Source organism: Myripristis murdjan, chromosome 3, assembly GCF_902150065.1.
Source record: "Myripristis murdjan chromosome 3, fMyrMur1.1, whole genome shotgun sequence".
In the NCBI taxonomy this organism is placed as follows: Eukaryota; Metazoa; Chordata; class Actinopteri; order Holocentriformes; family Holocentridae; genus Myripristis; species Myripristis murdjan.
This window is the reverse complement of record NC_043982.1, coordinates 46723332-46740227: the sequence shown is the minus strand read 5'-3', so window position 1 is coordinate 46740227 and position 16896 is coordinate 46723332. Positions and strand designations below refer to the sequence as shown.

The following is a 16896-nucleotide window of genomic DNA, read 5'->3' as shown; positions in this document are numbered from 1 at the left end:
CGTCAGTGAACGGTATGGCTGTTGCCATGGCAACAGGAACCGCCCAGAAATACTGTGATTTGCCGACGGCTCTACCGGTTCAGTTCCTGTGGCTGAAAAAAGAGCCAGAGATGTGTGTGTGTGTGCGAGCTCGCTCCTCGTTCAGTCCCACAGTTTACAGCCGTCAGACCGACCGCCGTCTGCAAACAGGAAGTAGAAACCAGCAGGACGTTTCCCAGAAGCGACAGCAGCTCCGTCACGCTCAGTTTGTCTCACATCGTGGAGGCCGCTGTCAGAGCGCTCCACACCTGAGGCTGAGCCACACACTCACCTTACTAAAAGTGTGTACAGATCATGGATGTGCAATTTTTTTTTTTTTCTTTCCCATGTAATTTTGAGATGTAACAGATTTAACAGTATGAGGTTTTATTTGGCTGTATGGATAAAGATCAGATTTGTCAATTTAATAAACTGTTTTCACACATCAGCCTTCAGTGTGCATTTGATCGTTACCTGGGAGGGTTTGACAGGTACCTGAGCACAGAGCAGCTTCACCTGCCAGGTGGCTCAGCACACACACACACACACACACACACACACACACACACACACACACAGCGCTGCTTGGAGCCGTGGCGTAGGGACACAGGAACAAAGTAGTCCCACCAGTTCCCAAACAGACGTGTTGTTGAGCGACCTTTAAAACCTTTTCCCAGCTCAACATGGAGTTTTTGTTTTTGGGTCCAGATCCACTTGGTTCACGGCGCAGCGCTCGTTCTCTCCACTGGGAGGCGCCGCCACACCGGACCAGCTGACCTATCAGGAGCCCCGCCTCCCCGACCAGCTCACCTGTCAGGAGCCCCACCTCCCCATCAGGAGCCCCGCCTCCCCGACCAGCTCACCTGTCAGGAGCCCCGCCTCCCCGACCAGCTGACCTGTCAGGAGCCCCGCCTCCCCATCAGGAGCCCCGCCTCCCCGACCAGCTCACCTGTCAGGAGCCCCGCCTCCCCATCAGGAGCCCCGCCTCCCCGACCAGCTGACCTGTCAGGAGCCCCGCCTCCCCAACCAGCTGACCTGTCAGGAGCCCCGCCTCCCCGACCAGCTGACCCGTCAGGAGCCCCGCCTCCCCGACCAGCTGATATAGAAGCAGAATAACGAACAGGCTCGAACAGGTGTGTTCCAGGTGTGTGACTGTGGCTGCTGAACAGAAAAATAAAAGCCAAACTAATTCATTCATGAGTTAATTAATTAATTTATTCATGTGATTAAAAAACAAACATGAGAAACTATAAACACGTTTTGATTCCTGTGTCAGGAGTCAGATCAGCTTCATGACTCCATCCTCCCTTCACCCGGCCTCCTGTGTGTGTGTGTGTGTGTGTGTGTGTGTGTGTGTGTCAGAGGTCCACAGTGTTGGTGGCGGCCAGCAGGGAGGCGAACAGTGAGTCCGGCTTCTGTTTCAACACGTCTGGATGCTCAAACTCTGCCACCTGCAGGAAACAACACACACACACACACACACACACACATACTGTCACCAACTGTGCCTGTAGGGTGTGCATGTGTGTGTGTGTGTGTATGTGTGTTTCTTTGTGTGTGTGTGTGTGTGTGTGTGACCTGTCCCCGGTCCATGACGAGGATGCGGTCGGCCTGCAGCACGCTGTGGATGCGGTGTGCGATGGTGAGGACGGTGCAGTGCTGGAACGCCTCGGTGATGCTGCTCTGGATCAGGACGTCCGTCTCCGCGTCGATGGACGCCGTCGCCTCGTCCAGCAGCACGATCTGTGTGTGTGTGTGTGTGTGTGTGTGTGTGTGTGTGTGTGTGTGTGGTGAGGGGGTGAGTTAAAGTTATGGTTCCTCAGTGGTATTTCTCCTCCATACGTGTTTGACTCGTCAGCTCCACCCTGTGGACAGGATGAGCGCTGCACCAGCAAAGTGCGTCTGGACCAGCTGGAACTACTTTAGGTCCTAGAACTGCTTTTGCTGGACAGAAAGTAGTCCCACCAGTTTATTAACTAGAGGGCTGTAAAGAGTGCACGTGTGCTGCTGTGAAACCTTCAAAACATTTTTTCAGATCAAACGATGTTTTCTGGTCCAGTGCAGCGCTCATTCTCTCCACAGGGAGGCGCTGCGTATACACACATTCAAACTGAAGATGCTCAAATAATCACTCAGTATTTTTGTCTATGAAGTGAATGTGTCTCTGTATATAAAAATATACCAAATATTTTAAGTACCACAGTAAAAGACGACATCTTCACCTTCATCATACTGATCCAGTCACATTTTTAAAAAAAAAATACAGATGGACCTGCACTTCCTGTGTTGCACAGGATTGTGGGATATGTGCGGCTTACCTTGGACTTCCTGAGCAGCGCTCTGGCCATGCACATCAGCTGCCTCTGTCCCACAGAGAAGTTCTCTCCATTCTGCAGGACGTCGGCCTGCAGCTTCTGCTGCAGCCTGCAGATCTGCACACACACACACACACACACACACACACACACACACACACACACAGAGTTAACACATTTCCATGGCAACCACAAGCCAGATCAGTGTGAGGAGCAAGGACATCAGGCCACATGTTTACATGGGTGTTCTTTGCTGTTTTTTAATACATCTTTCATTTGCATTTGTGTGTGTGTGTGTGTGTGTGTGTGTGTGTGTGTGGAGGAAACACACTGTTTTTTTCATGTAGGTTTTCTCCAGTGCAGCCCAGATCTCCTCGTCACTGTGCTTGTTGAAGGGATCCAGGTTGGATCTGCAGGGAAACACACACACACACACACACACACACACACACACACACACACACACACACACACACACACACACACACACACACACTCAGTACTGCAGGTGCACCACTGGTAGTGAGGCTCTGAACAAACAACAGACAAAGTGGATCATGACGATATAAAAACAACACGTCTTGTTTTCTTCCTGACTGGGTATGAAAGTAGATCCGGCAGGAAGCAGGAACCTTCCGCAGGGTCACATTGCACCAGGAAGGAAAGCCCTGCCGGTGCGTGGAGCCCGCGGGTACCTGACGGTGCCGCTGAACAGGACGGGGTCCTGCGGGATGACGGACAGGCGGCTGCGCAGCTCCTGCAGTCCGACGGCGCCGATGTCCAGGCCGTCGATCAGGATGGATCCTGCCGCCGGCTCCACCAGCCGGAACAGAGCCGCCACCAGAGACGACTTCCCTGAAAGCACAGGATACACACACTGCACACTTTACACTGCACGCTTTACACTGCACACTTTACACTGCACACTTTACACTGGACACTGCACACTTTACACTGCACACTGCACACTGCACACTTTACACTGCATGCTTTGCACTACACACTGCACACTTTACACTGCACAATTTACACTGCACGCTTTACACTGCACGCTTTACACTGCACGCTTTACACTGCACGCTTACACTGCACGCTTTACACTGCACGCTTTACACTGCACGCTTTACACTGCACGCTTTACACTGCACGCTTTACACTGCACGCTTACACTGCACGCTTTACACTGCACGCTTTACACTGCACGCTTTACACTGCACGCTTACACTGCACGCTTTACACTGCACGCTTACACTGCACGCTTTACACTGCACGCTTTACACTGCACGCTTTACACTGCACGCTTTACACTGCACGCTTTACACTGCACGCTTACACTGCACGCTTTACACTGCACGCTTTACACTGCACGCTTTACACTGCACGCTTACACTGCACGCTTTACACTGCACGCTTTACACTGCACAATTTACACTGCACGCTTTACACTGCACGCTTTACACTGCACACTTTACACTGCACATCTTGCACTACACACTGCACACTTTACACTGCACGCTTTACACTGCACACTGCACACTGCACACTTTACACTGCACATCTTGCACTACACACTGCACACTTTACACTGCACGCTTTACACTGCACACTGCACACTGCACACTTTACACTGCACATCTTGCACTACACACTGCACACTTTACACTGCACGCTTTACACTGCACACTGCACACTTTGATGAACAGAGGTAGTCCCCATGAAGTGACTTCACATGATCTCTACTTCCTGTCAAACAGAGCATCTTAAACAGTGACATCATCCTGCACCAGTGGCTGGAAATTCAAATTTCAACCAATGAAACTTTCACAAATCTGTAAACATCCTCTCTCATCCACCTGTCCCTTCAAAATGAAAGTGTGTTTCTCTCTTAAACTGAGATCCTGTTGATTTGCACTTGTGAATGATCCTTCCCTGCGCCGCGTCCCGCCCACACTTCCTGTTTCAACAGGAAACACATCAAATCAAGAAAATAAGCGTCCATTTCACTGGGTCTTTAAGAAGATCCACATTTCTGAGCTCAGAGGAAGGAAATGTGGAACATTTAGGAAGCAGATGATTGGTTCTCCTGTGGTTCTGCAGCCAGTCAGCAGCACAGAGCCTCAATGCTAATCTGCTCAAACTCACAGCATTTTACAGCCATGGATTATAATCTCAGTTTATAATCCTGTCTGCAGCAGAAATATGGACAGGAACAGTCCAGTTACTGATCAATATCTGGATCAACTGGACTGATCAGTTTAGAGCATTGAGCCCCACTGACCCACACACATTCTGCTCTGTTTAGCAGGGGCTCAGCGCTGCCCCCGCTGGACACAACACTGAACTGCACTCTGTGTGTCTCACAGCAGGAAGTGGACGAGGACCTTGCCGCTGTCTCAGCTTCGTACCTGAGCCCGTCCTTCCCACGATGCCGAGCTTCTCAGTGGCTCCGATGTGCAGCTGCAGCTTGTCGAGGACGATGGGCGTGTTCTCTCTGTAGCGCATCTGGTAGTCCTGGAAGGTGATGGCGCCGTGCTGAGGCCAGTGGTCTGGGAGCTTAGCCCCGCCCCCCTGCCGCTCCTCAGGCTCACAGCCCTGAACACAACCACAACAACACACCTGTTGAGGTCAGCTGACTCCTGCACCACATCTCTGTCCCAGGTTAGGGTTAGGGTTTGGGTTTGTCTTCATTATGGAACTGTCCAGGTGTCATAACTCGTCAAATCAGTTCAAACATCATTTTACAATAATCAGTGATCAATAATCACTGCTATAAGTTTAATTAACCCCTGGATTAACCCTTTTGCAGGGAAACACAGAGATTAAGCAAATCAGCAAAAAAAAAAAATAAAAAAAAAAATGCTCTGGATAAGTCATGCAAAAAATTTGCCAACAAAGACAAAAAGAAAATTAACAAAAAAATTATTAATTTAGAATACTTATTTATAACAATTAAAATGATAATAAATAAAAATGAGAACTAAAATAAATAAATAAACAAACAAACCAAATTATCCAATAAAAGAGAAAACTGTTTTTCTCACCGCGATGAACTCCACCATCCGCTCCACCGAGCTGAACCTCGCCTGCACGTCTGTTGCCGCCGCGATGGCATGCTGCAGCAAGCCCGACAGCTGTCACACACACACACACACACACACACACACAGAGCACACACACACAGAGAGCACACACACACACACACACAGAGAGCACACACACACACACACACAAAGGAGTTACAAGGCAGTTGCTACGGTGTTCAGGGTGGTTACTAGGTGGTTGTTATGGTTTTCCTGATGGTTGCTAAGGTGTTGCTGAGTGGTTGCTATGGTATATGTAGGTGTTGCTATGCAATTGCTGTGTTCTGAATGGTTGTTAGGGGGCTTCAAGGTGGTTGCTATGTAAATTGGTAACATGTATTGTCATAAGCACATAATTAGTTCTTCACAGCTTTGTCATTTAACCCCCCCCGCCCCACACACACACACACACACACACACACACCCTGCAGGCAGCAGGTTTACCTGCATGGCGAAGTTCAGAGCGAGTCCCTTCATGGCGGGGCTGATGACATCATTGGGGATGAGCACGGCAGACAGCGCCACCATCAGGATGACCACGGTGCAGCAGAACTCCATGACGTGGAGCAGCCAGTGAAGGCCGCAGTAAAACAGGAAGTAGTGGTTGGAGTTGATGTCGGCCATGGACTCGAACCTGCAACACACATTCAACCAATCACCGACTGGACCGACGACAGTGGGCGGGGCAGCCCCAGGCCACAGACCTGATTGGCTCCTCAGGTCGCTCAGTCAAAATGGGGCGTGTCAGTGGGCGTGGCCTAACAGAAACAGAACTTCCTGCTGGATCAGCGGTTTGTCCTGGAGGAAGGAACATGTGAACCCTTTGAATCCTGAATGATCCCACCTCATCTTTCAAAGAGACACCAGGACTTTACCAAAACACTGTGAACACAATGAAATAACAAGAACGTTACTGTGGATTCTTCCAAAAATTATGAAAAATAAAGAAAAATCTTGTGTAAAATTTGTTTTAAAAGAACAAAGAATATTAATAAATTATTAAATTGTTTTATAATTACTATACTTGCTATACTCTCCCCCTCACACACACACACACACACACACACACACACACACACACACACACACAAATAAAAGCCCTCCCTCAGGCACCCAGGTTTCAAAGGGTTAAACTGGGCCACACCCATTCCCTCCAAAGCCCCGCCCCTTTCAGTTTTTTCTTTTTCTCTAAAGGGGTCATGTGGGGTGTCGTCTGACTCAGCGAGGAGCTGCCAACAAGATGGATGACACGAGGCCACGCCCACTTCTGTTTGAGCTCCTTATTACAGATTCTGAATCAGCGCTGCTATTTATTTGATATTTCACAGATCAAGATGATGTAGCATTTGATACATTTAAACCGATGGTAATTTGCTTAATTTTTTCTTTTTTTGCAGCACTGGATCACTCCCTTTCAGTCCAATCAGATGTTTTATAGGCAAACAGCAGAGCGGCTCTACTCGGTCCAGCTCTGGTTTCTCTGAGCAGAAACAGGAGGTTTGAGGCGTCGGGGTCTCACAGCTGCACGTGGCGGTCCGTCTTGCTGTAGGCGTGGATGGTGCTGAGGCCCTGCAGGGTGGAGCTGCTCAGGGAGACGTACGGCGAGCGGCTGACGTTCTCCATCCTCTTCAGCTTGTAGATGTTCCTCTGGAACAAACTGCAGCAAGAAACACAGCCAGTCAGACACTTCAAAAAACACCAGGACCCACCAAACAGCTGTTGATCCTCAGGATTCTTCAATAATCTGTGTTGTTATTCTGACTGATGACATTTCCAGGAGCCGTAAGGTGACGTGCAGGCTTTTAGTGAACTGAACACAGCTGTTCATCAACTAGAAGTTTAGCTGGCGTTATATCCAGTGGACAAGAGGGCACCTTCATGTGAAATACCATTTTACAAATTTTGGCAAGGGAACCCAGAATGAAGTGGCTCAGGGTGTTCTGGGGAATCATCAGTGAACGTGCAATATTTTTGTTATGTGCAGCTGGATTATGGGCTTTTTATCTTATCCCAGAGGAGTTTGAACGCTCACCAGGGGCAACTGTCCCACGAGGGAGGCAGTGAAGGAGCAGGAAGCAGAGGCAGGCCAAGAGAGGCGGGGCAAGAGAGGCGGGTCCTGGGCCCGGCAGAGAGCTACCCCTCTAACCCAGAGGGGATTTAAACTGTTTTATCCTGTAAATTGTTCTCAATTTAAATTGTGAATTTTAATTGTTCCAAAATCAAATTTAAACTGCTCTTTTAAACTCTTTCACAAACAATATCAGATTGCTATTTTTTTATGTATTTTTGTTGTCTCATGGAATGGTACGGAGTGCCTGAGGATCATGGTGATATATATATATTTTTTTGACGTTTGCTCAGTTACTTTTGTGTTGCTTCGTACTATGTTTTGGGTTCCCTCGCAATAAATTTTCTGTTCTGTCATAGTGCGGCCTCACTCTGGATCAGCTGACTGAGTTTGACTTTAAACTAGGCGTTAATTCTGCTGATACAGTGCGACTGCTCGACAGGCACGGTGACGTGATCAGCGACACTCAGATCGAGAGAGCGCTGCGCTCAGAGGGAACGCAACGCAAAAACAAAAATCTCACTCGAGCCTTTGGGACTCTGTAGAACAAAGTGTTGCTGCACAAGTTTTTGTTGAATGCACAGTGACCGTAAAGGAATTCATCTCATTTTTTTCATCATTTAACTTACAAGAGCATGAGACCGAGGACGCCTCCCAGCAGGGCCAGGCCGGCCAGGACGGGGGGGAAGATGACGGTGATGACGGTGACGGTGAAGACGGCGCCGATGCAGGTTTGCAGGAGGACGTCCATGTAGATCGGCAGCACCGTGTCCGTCTCATCCTGGTCTTTGGAGAAACGGTTGAGGATTCGTCCGATCGGCGTCGTGTCGAAGAAACTCATCGGACTCGCCAAGATCTGAAGGAAACGCAGAGCAGACTGATGACATCACCGAGCCGAACCCACCCAGAGCAGCAGGAAGAGCTCCTCAAACACAAAAACCTTTTTTATACTTCATCTCTTAAACAAAGAGCATCTGTGTATTTTTCTTATTTCTTTCTACACTGTGGTTTATATGAAGACTTGTTTACACTTTAGTCTTGTAAATGACCCATAAATGATTCAGTAATACATTTACACATTATTTCTAACAGATGAGGAACAGGCCTCAGTCATAATATACATCAATAATTCATCAGGTAAACATTTACTAAAAATTTGTTCATGAACATGTCATAATTAACTCATCATTTGCAGATGACTTGCCACTTATTTGTGATATGTTAACACAGTGTTAGCTAATCATTTACAAAGGTCTATTAGTATTTTTTTTCATGATTTGTTCATCATTAAATAATGTGTCATAAATAATAATGATCAAATGTAAACTAGGGCTGGGACGATATGTTTATCTCCTGATATGATATTATCATGATACTTGGGAGTCAGTTTGATATATATTATGATTCTTAAATGTTGCTATTCAATATTACGATTTATTGTGATTTTTGTTCTTTGAACTCTCCTCTAGTTTGTGTCTGTAAAGTTTGATGAGGCTGTGATTCTCCTAGAGGTCACTAGAGGTCATTTTCTCCAGCCACGTCCAGTGTGACAAAAGTCTCTGCCTGCAGTGAAATGGCTGCTATGGGGGCCAACATCATCACACAGGAATCAAATGTGGCTCATTGAATCCACAAGAGTCTCAGCTTTCCAGTCAAAGCCAACTGATGCAGCTCCAAGACTGTTTAGGCCCCAGTCTGCACACACACACCATTTTACAACAGGCCACAAGAACACATGTGGGCTGCAGGCTTTGTGGCCCAAACTGCATGGGATTAGCAGAAGGTGGGCGTGTCTGCAAAGGGGAGAGAACCCATTTTCATTCACACAGCTGGAGGTCAGAGGTCAAGGGACCTGCTGGAAACAGACATGACAGATTTTCTCTCAACAACACTGAGCCGCCCTCTCGACAGCCCAGCGTGACACGGCTGAACCAATGGATTCCTTAGAATGTCTTGTTCCATATCTTCAGATTCTATCAATATCTTATATATATTCAAATTGAGTCAGTGATAAAAAAGATTTTAAAAATCATAAAAAAGAATCACAATACTTTGGTGAATTGATTTTTTAACCGTTTTTTCAGTGAAACATTCTGGGAATTTACACCGACCTTCCTGCTTCAGAAAAACATTGTCTTAGTTTTTCAAAACCGATCGACCCACTGAGTGGTGCTGTGGGCGCACAGGAGCCTGCAGCTCATCCATACCAGGATCAGTACTGAAGCTCATCCATACCAGGATCAATACTGAAGCTCATCCATACCAGGATCAATACTGAAGCTCATCCATACCAGGATCAGTACTGAAGCTCATCCATACCAGGATCAATACTGAAGCTCATCCATACCAGGATCAATACTGAAGCTCATCCATACCAGGATCAGTACTGAAGCTCACTGATATCAGGGTCAACAAAAGCTAAATCAGCAACAATTTTCACAAACATTTAAACACAAATAATCTGATCCAGCATCACTGATGTGACATTTTAATATATCATTTTAAACATTAAAAATAGAGTTTTCTTCTAATTTGTTAATTTACTTTATTTTTAAAGAAATCAGGTGAATTCGCTGAGTGGAAAAAAGGTGATTAGCAAATCAGCAAAAAAAAAAAAAAAAAAAAGAATGATAAATAAATAAAAATAAAAATACAGACATACCAGAAAACTCATAAAGAATGAGAAAAAAGTAATGACAATGACCTGACATGTTTTGAAAATTTGCAAGAAACACTATTTAAAAAATTACAAACAAACCCTTTTCACGTTTATTGAAATGATATATTTTGTTCAGCTCAGCAACGCTGGGTCAGATTTCTGGTGTTGACAAGCCTGTGGAAACAGCGTCAGGGCGCCTGCGGGGGGCGCCTGCGGGGGGCGCCGGCCTCACCTTGCTCAGCAGTGTATTGTGGAGGCTGGACGCGGCGTGGATCACCACCTTGGTGTAGCAATACGTCTTGATGAGGCCCACGCAGAGAGTGGCGAGCACGATGAGGCTGTACACCGTCTGGTAGAAGCGCACGTCCGGGTTCAGGGAGACGTCGCCGGCGTCCCCCGTCGACGCCGACGAGGCGTTGGCGGTCTGAGGAGCGCAGAGACGTGAAGGTTCAGGACGAAGCCACTCACACACACATTATTCACCCCTGCACAGCCAACACCCTCAAACCAACAAAGCCACCTGCTTTCTCTCCAAAACATCAGGAAAGACCAGGGCAAATCAATAAATAAGTCAATAACTCCCAAACAGAAGCGACTCAGAGGTGGAAGTAACTCATCACGTCCTCACGGGGCTCTGAGCAGCTCTTTTTTTAAAGTCTGACGTCACTTTTATCCTCCACTGCATTTACAGTGGAGGATAAGGTGGTGTGTGTGCATGAGTTAGTGTGTGTGTGTGTGTGTGTGTGTGTGTGTGCTCCTCACCCCGTTGCCCTGGTCCAGCCAGTAGCTGAGCCACCAGTTGCTGAGGATCACAGATCCGGCCATGAGGATCATGAGGAGGAAGACGAGGAAGGTCACGATGTAGCCTGAGGAGCAGAGGCACACCACAGCTCACTCCCAGCTCTGTGTGTGTGTGTGTGTGTGTGTGTGTGTGTGTGTGTGTGTGTGTGTGTGTGTGGACCTCCAGCTGCCTTGCAGTACTGCTTGTAGACGCTCCAGGGAACTGGACCTTCTCCAGCTGCCTCGTCAGTGTGTAGCTCATCTTCATCCTGAGCAGCAGCTACACACACACACACACACACACACACACACACAAACACACAGTTTTACGCAGAGAAAAAGCCTGAAATCCTCTATAAACCTGATGTGTTTCACTTGGTTCTGTGTGGCTTGTATTGTTTTAACTGTTTTTGTTTGTTTGTTTTGTCTCCATGACAACTCATTCAACTCATTCATTACCATCATCACCATATTTCACATCTCATATTTCTTTTTCTTAGGTTAGTCCTTATTGTATATTTTAGTTTTTAGTCTTTATAGTCTTTATTGTATATATTTAGCCTTTATTCTTTTTATTTAACTTTATTATATGTTTCTACTGTTGCTGCTGGAACACCAGAATTTCCCTGGTTGGGATCAATAAAGTATATCTATCTATCTATCTATTGATCTATCTATCTATCTATCTATCTATCTATCTATCTATCTATCTATTTATCTATCTATCTATCTATCTATAACTGCATGTGGCTGTCTCCTGTGTGAGACGTGAGGTGGACACAGCGTCTCCACAGCGTCACGTCTCTCATCCTGTCATCAGTCTGTGTGTTTCTATTCTCATCAGGACGAACTGGTCAGGCTTACTGGTGCCGCCGGATGCCGGCCCGTCCACGCCCTCGTCTGAGCCGTCGAACGCTGCAGGGAAACACACACACACACACACACACACACACACACACATCACACACTGTACAGCACACACAGCTACATTTTTACATATACTAATATATATTATTATTTATGTATGTGTTTATCATTATTATTCTTATTTAGTATCATTTCATATATACTATTATACACACTAATGTTGCTCATCACTGTCCTGTATAAGTACACATGAACAATGTGAACCGTTGTCCTACCTGGATTCACTACTCCATTACTGATGTGCTTTTTTAGCTCCGCCTTCATCTGATGGGCGTGGCCTTGTGGCATCACTTCCTCTTTCTGAGCCTGGAAACAGGAAGCAGCAGCAGAGTCACTGGACAGTTTTCAGAGGCGTTTCTGTTCATCATGTGACACCGTATCCCAACAAGATGTGGTGTCAAATGACGAATAACAAAACAACAGCACGTCCCACCTGGGGTTTCCCGCTCCGCCCCTCCAGGTGTTTGCTCATCAGCTCGGCGTAGTGTCCCGCCGCGCTCATCAGCTCCTGGTGCGTCCCCGCCTCCCGGACCCGCCCGTCCTCCAGGACCAGCACGCCGTCGCAGAACTGCAGGTACTGACGGACAGAGCACACGGTCACATGGCCCGCCCACGCACGCAGGGGGCGGAGTCACGACTTCCACACACATGTTGACTACAGTGACGGAGCGCAAACACAGAGTGTGTATCACCTGTGTGGCTTTGGTGAACAGACGTGAGGATGAGTCTCAGCTCAAGTCTTCTTGTGAGAAAATGTTTAGTTGGAGTTGAGTTTTTGTTTGTGTCAGTGTGAGATAGTTACGTATTCTTTTATCAGTTTGTCAGCTGAACGCGATTTCACCACTGATGACATCACATTTGTTGTTATCCAATGAGAAGCTGATCCTGCTCAGGTGAGACACTTTTACTCTCACTTTGGGGATTTCATTCCACTTTTGAGTTCCCGTCTATCTTTTTTTGAATTCGATGCTGCAAAATGCAAATAAAAGGGACGTTGATGTAAATGTGACAGAGTTAAAAAGTTGAATATGTTTGTTTTAGTTTGATGTGAATATTTACTCGACTGTTTGTCCGGGTTGACTTGCCGTAGCTCGTCAGCAGTCGGCAGCAGTTCCCACAGAACTCTCCTGTTGTTTGATTATTATTTACACATTAACAGGTTGTTTAAGAAAAACATCATCATGCAAAACTTTACTATGTGGTTGTGCCATATTTTTTCATTTTGATGATTAGTGATGGACACATTTGTATTTTTACACTTTTCTTTGTTTTAGCTGAGCCACAACGGCGCCAGTTTCACATGTGAAGATATTTATTTTGTTTTTGCACATGTAGCAGTGCAGAGTGTGCAGTGGATGAACATCAGACTCCAACAACATGTTTTATGTATCTTACAGGTATGTTCATGACATCGTATGGGTTATGAGTTTGTATGGTTAGTTTCTGTTGTTCACACAGTGTCCAGCAGGAGGAGCTGTTTGCAGCACTTGTGATGACGATGATGTTGGTCATTGGGAGCAGGACCAGGTTTTTGTTGTGGAGGCCGAGGACAGACGGCTGCTGACTGCTCACGCTGATGCTCACGCTGGTCGGGGGGGCAGTCGGCACATAAATAAAGGTGGGCTGTGTCTTACCTGCAGCTGCTGGGTGACCAGGACCACAGATTTGCCCCGCAGCTCCTTTTTGATGCACCGCTCGAAGATGTGCTTCCCCACGTGGGCGTCGACGGCGGACAGCGGGTCGTCCAGCAGGAAGACGTCCCGGTCGGAGTAGACAGCTCGGGCCAGGCTGATCCTCTGCCTCTGCCCTCCGGACAGGTTGAGGCCCTGCTCTCCCACCTGCCCAAACACAGCAGGGGGGCGGGGTCAACAGACTGAGGAGCCAGGCCAGAGGCAGGGCTGAGGAAGACCTCAGCATCATCATCATCATCATCATCATCATCATCATCATCATCATCATCATCATCATCATCCAACACACTCTCACCTTTACAGCACAACATCTACAGCAACAGATCAGACCAGCCTGCCTGAGCCCTGTTCTCAGATCAGCAACACAGGGAAACACTCCTTTAAGGCAGTGGTTCTCAAATGGGGGTGTGAGTCCCCCTAGGGGTACACTGGAGTACTGCAGGTGGTGCATTTAGAAAATATCAGTCATGGACGAAGGAACGAGAGAAGAAGAAGCAGAAACACAAACTCTGACCACAGGAGGCTCAACTGGTCAGGAGGAAGTGGGCTGGGAAATATTTCAGAGGGGAGCACTACTGAAAAAAGTTGGAGAACCGCTGGGTTAAGTCTTGTGGTTCTATTAACTGGAACACATTCTCACGCTGACCTACATCCCTTTAAGGAAAAGGTCAAAATGGAAAATTGGGAAAATCTCGACCTATAGGAGCCCTGATTTACCTATAATGGGTTTATTGGTTTCCAGTCTGGTGATCTGTGGCGGCTCTCGTCACATTTTATGGACCCTGTGCAAAGGCCATATTCACAAATACACAGTAGACAAACAGCGTTTTTCTCTTTGTTCCCTCATCTCTTTTCTCTTTTTGCAGAGAGAGAGAGGGAAAGAAAAAACCTGTGAAGTTGTTTTACTTTTGGATGATTTTACACTGACGCTGCGCTCTCTGTTTAATGTGTTTGTCTCTGTAGAGCTGCATGTGAGGCCATGTAATGTCTCTGTGCTAAATCACTTGGTGTGTATTTGCATTTAATTCTTCAATTTAAAAAAACTGAAGCTGCATTTGGTGTTTACCAAACTAACTGAAATCAACTAAAATTACAGAGAAAATGTCAGAAAAGGACTTTGGCCTCATTGCTCCCTTGGTTGTCATGGCAACTGCAGAGCGTTCCTCCCACTGTCAGGATCATTTCCACGTCTGAATCAGCAGGAGAGGAGGATCAGAGATGTGTTGAGAGTGTGTGCAGCTCTGCAGGCCGCCACACACCAGCAGGCTGACCGACTGCAGAGACAACACACTGATGAAGATGACGAGCCAAGGAGTCTTCATCACACAGACAGGAGGACAGAGACGGTACCTTGGTCTGATCAGCGAAGGGCAGGATGTCGAGGTCGGCTTGCAGGCAGCAGGCGGTGATTACTCTGTCGTACCTGGACAGACACACAGCTCAGTGATCCTGAACGAGCTGCACTACATTACACTGAGAGGTGTTTCCAATTATTTGCCCTAACTATGAGCTCAATGCCAAACATAGAAGTGAATGCACATCTCTATCACTGTGACAACAAGACAAGCTGAGCATTATAGGCAGCGGGAGAGGAAACTGTATCAGCAAAAAATGACCAGAAAATTATTTTAAGAACAGACAAGAAAACTGCATTTCTAGTGATTAAGATTGTATGTTTAAAGGTGATGCGAGGTCAGATTATGGTTCTTAAATGCTTCCGGACGCATTTCATACTGAACACAAACCAGCGTCCCGACAAGGCAAAATAATTTGTTAAGAGTCAACCCGGGACCCAGAACATGAAAAGTTTAAAACCCCTTTTCTAATCAACATGATCAGAACCAGAGACGTTCAGTGTCCAACTCAAACAGGGCAGTGTGAAAAAGAGAAGCACCCAAACACACATACGTCATTTTGAAATAACCAGTAAAGAACTGAAGTAGAGTAGCGTCCCCCTGATGCATGGTTATGTTACATGACATTAGCTCTGGAAATCAGACGTGGCCTCGATCTGTCCACGAGCCAGACGAGTCTGAAGAACCCACTTCCTGTCTGAACCAGCTGTGACGACCCCTCAGGTGAGCTACCTGTCCCGGTCAAATGGCTCCCCCATCAGGATGTTGTCCCGGATTGTCCCGTAGAAGATCCAGGCCTGCTGGGAAACGTAGGCCAGCCTTCCGTCCACGGCGACAGAACCGTGCAGAAGATGCATCTGGAACCACAACAGCACATCGCATCATGACGCTGCAGGTGCCAACCGGAACCGCAAGCTTTGAAGATGTTAAAGCAGAACCTTTTCTAGTTCCTCACAGAATATCACAAAAATAAAAATGTCTACAGTACAGAGATGTTTCTGGTCTACAGAACTATCTCTGATCCCACAAAGAACTTTTCGGACCACGGTTCTTTAAAGAACTATTTATCTTACAGAAAAGTTCCTCAAAGACCCGTCAGAAATGTTCTTTGATGCGGTGGTGGTTGGTTCAGTGTGATGGCGTAACTGTGGGGGTGGGGCGGTAATATAATAATAAGAGAAAATATTAAGAGAAAAAAAATTAAGGTCAAATTTACAAGATTAAAGTTAAAAATTTACAAGAAAAAACTCAAATTTACGTGAGAAAGCTCAGTGTTCACTCAAAGTGCCACGCCTGCAGCTGATGACCTCATCAAACTTTGTGACAGTTGTGTTCTGAAAGCTAATGCTATGCCCGGCCAACAGGTGGCGCTCTGTAACTGCTGTTATACACACAGAGAACATTATCATTATCAGTTTTTTTTCTTGTAAATCGATGACTTTAAAGGCCCCGTGCTGTCACGTCTCCAGGGTTTCATCTCTCTTTCGTCTCATCTCCAGCTCCTTCCTCTCACCTTTCTCCCGGAGCTCTGGCAGCACGGCTCCTTTAGCCAATCAGAAGAGAGAATCAGCACCTGTCCACTGATTGGCTGGCTGTTTTCTGAGTGACATATGGTCGGGCCAATCACAGGCAAGTAACTGAAACCTGCGTTGCTCAATGGAGCTCAATGGTGCTCATCGGTAAACATGAATTATCATCTTATGTATGATTGTCATGGCGACCGCCGAGCGTGATGTCATACGACCGTACGTGTTTGAGCCCGACTCCGATCCCGAACCACAGACGAAGTCGGCATTGTGTTGTGTCGGGTTGATAAAACAGTGGGCGCTGAAATGAGCCCAACAGACGAGCAAATTTGGACTAAAACCCTGAGGGACCCGTGAAACCAGGACCCTGAGCGTGATGTTATACGAGTACGATCCCGAACCACCTCAGATCCGTTCATCACAGGATGTTTCAGAATGGGAAGTTATGTTTGTTAAATACGTTGTGAACTTGCTGCC

The 16896-nt window shown here is 46.9% G+C and overlaps 1 protein-coding gene across 1 annotated transcript in view; it reads right to left on the bottom strand.

Moving 5' to 3' along the window:
* Window positions 1–1335: 1335 nt before the first annotated feature.
* Window positions 1336–16896, bottom strand: part of LOC115357271 (multidrug resistance-associated protein 9-like) — a 34903-nt gene continuing 19342 nt past the window's right edge. Inside the window, exons 12-30 of the mRNA XM_030048690.1 lie at window positions 15626–15750; window positions 14889–14961; window positions 13482–13685; window positions 12281–12424; window positions 12063–12153; window positions 11785–11835; window positions 11102–11200; window positions 10903–11006; window positions 10373–10564; window positions 8111–8337; window positions 6933–7070; window positions 5858–6047; window positions 5375–5464; window positions 4739–4925; window positions 3029–3188; window positions 2665–2743; window positions 2337–2450; window positions 1597–1761; window positions 1336–1469 (exon numbers count right to left, since the gene is read on the bottom strand). Coding sequence (XP_029904550.1) covers window positions 1377–1469; window positions 1597–1761; window positions 2337–2450; window positions 2665–2743; window positions 3029–3188; window positions 4739–4925; window positions 5375–5464; window positions 5858–6047; window positions 6933–7070; window positions 8111–8337; window positions 10373–10564; window positions 10903–11006; window positions 11102–11200; window positions 11785–11835; window positions 12063–12153; window positions 12281–12424; window positions 13482–13685; window positions 14889–14961; window positions 15626–15750 — 2526 coding nt within the window. The 3' untranslated portion in view covers window positions 1336–1376. The remainder of the gene's footprint in view (window positions 1470–1596; window positions 1762–2336; window positions 2451–2664; window positions 2744–3028; window positions 3189–4738; window positions 4926–5374; window positions 5465–5857; window positions 6048–6932; window positions 7071–8110; window positions 8338–10372; window positions 10565–10902; window positions 11007–11101; window positions 11201–11784; window positions 11836–12062; window positions 12154–12280; window positions 12425–13481; window positions 13686–14888; window positions 14962–15625; window positions 15751–16896) is intronic.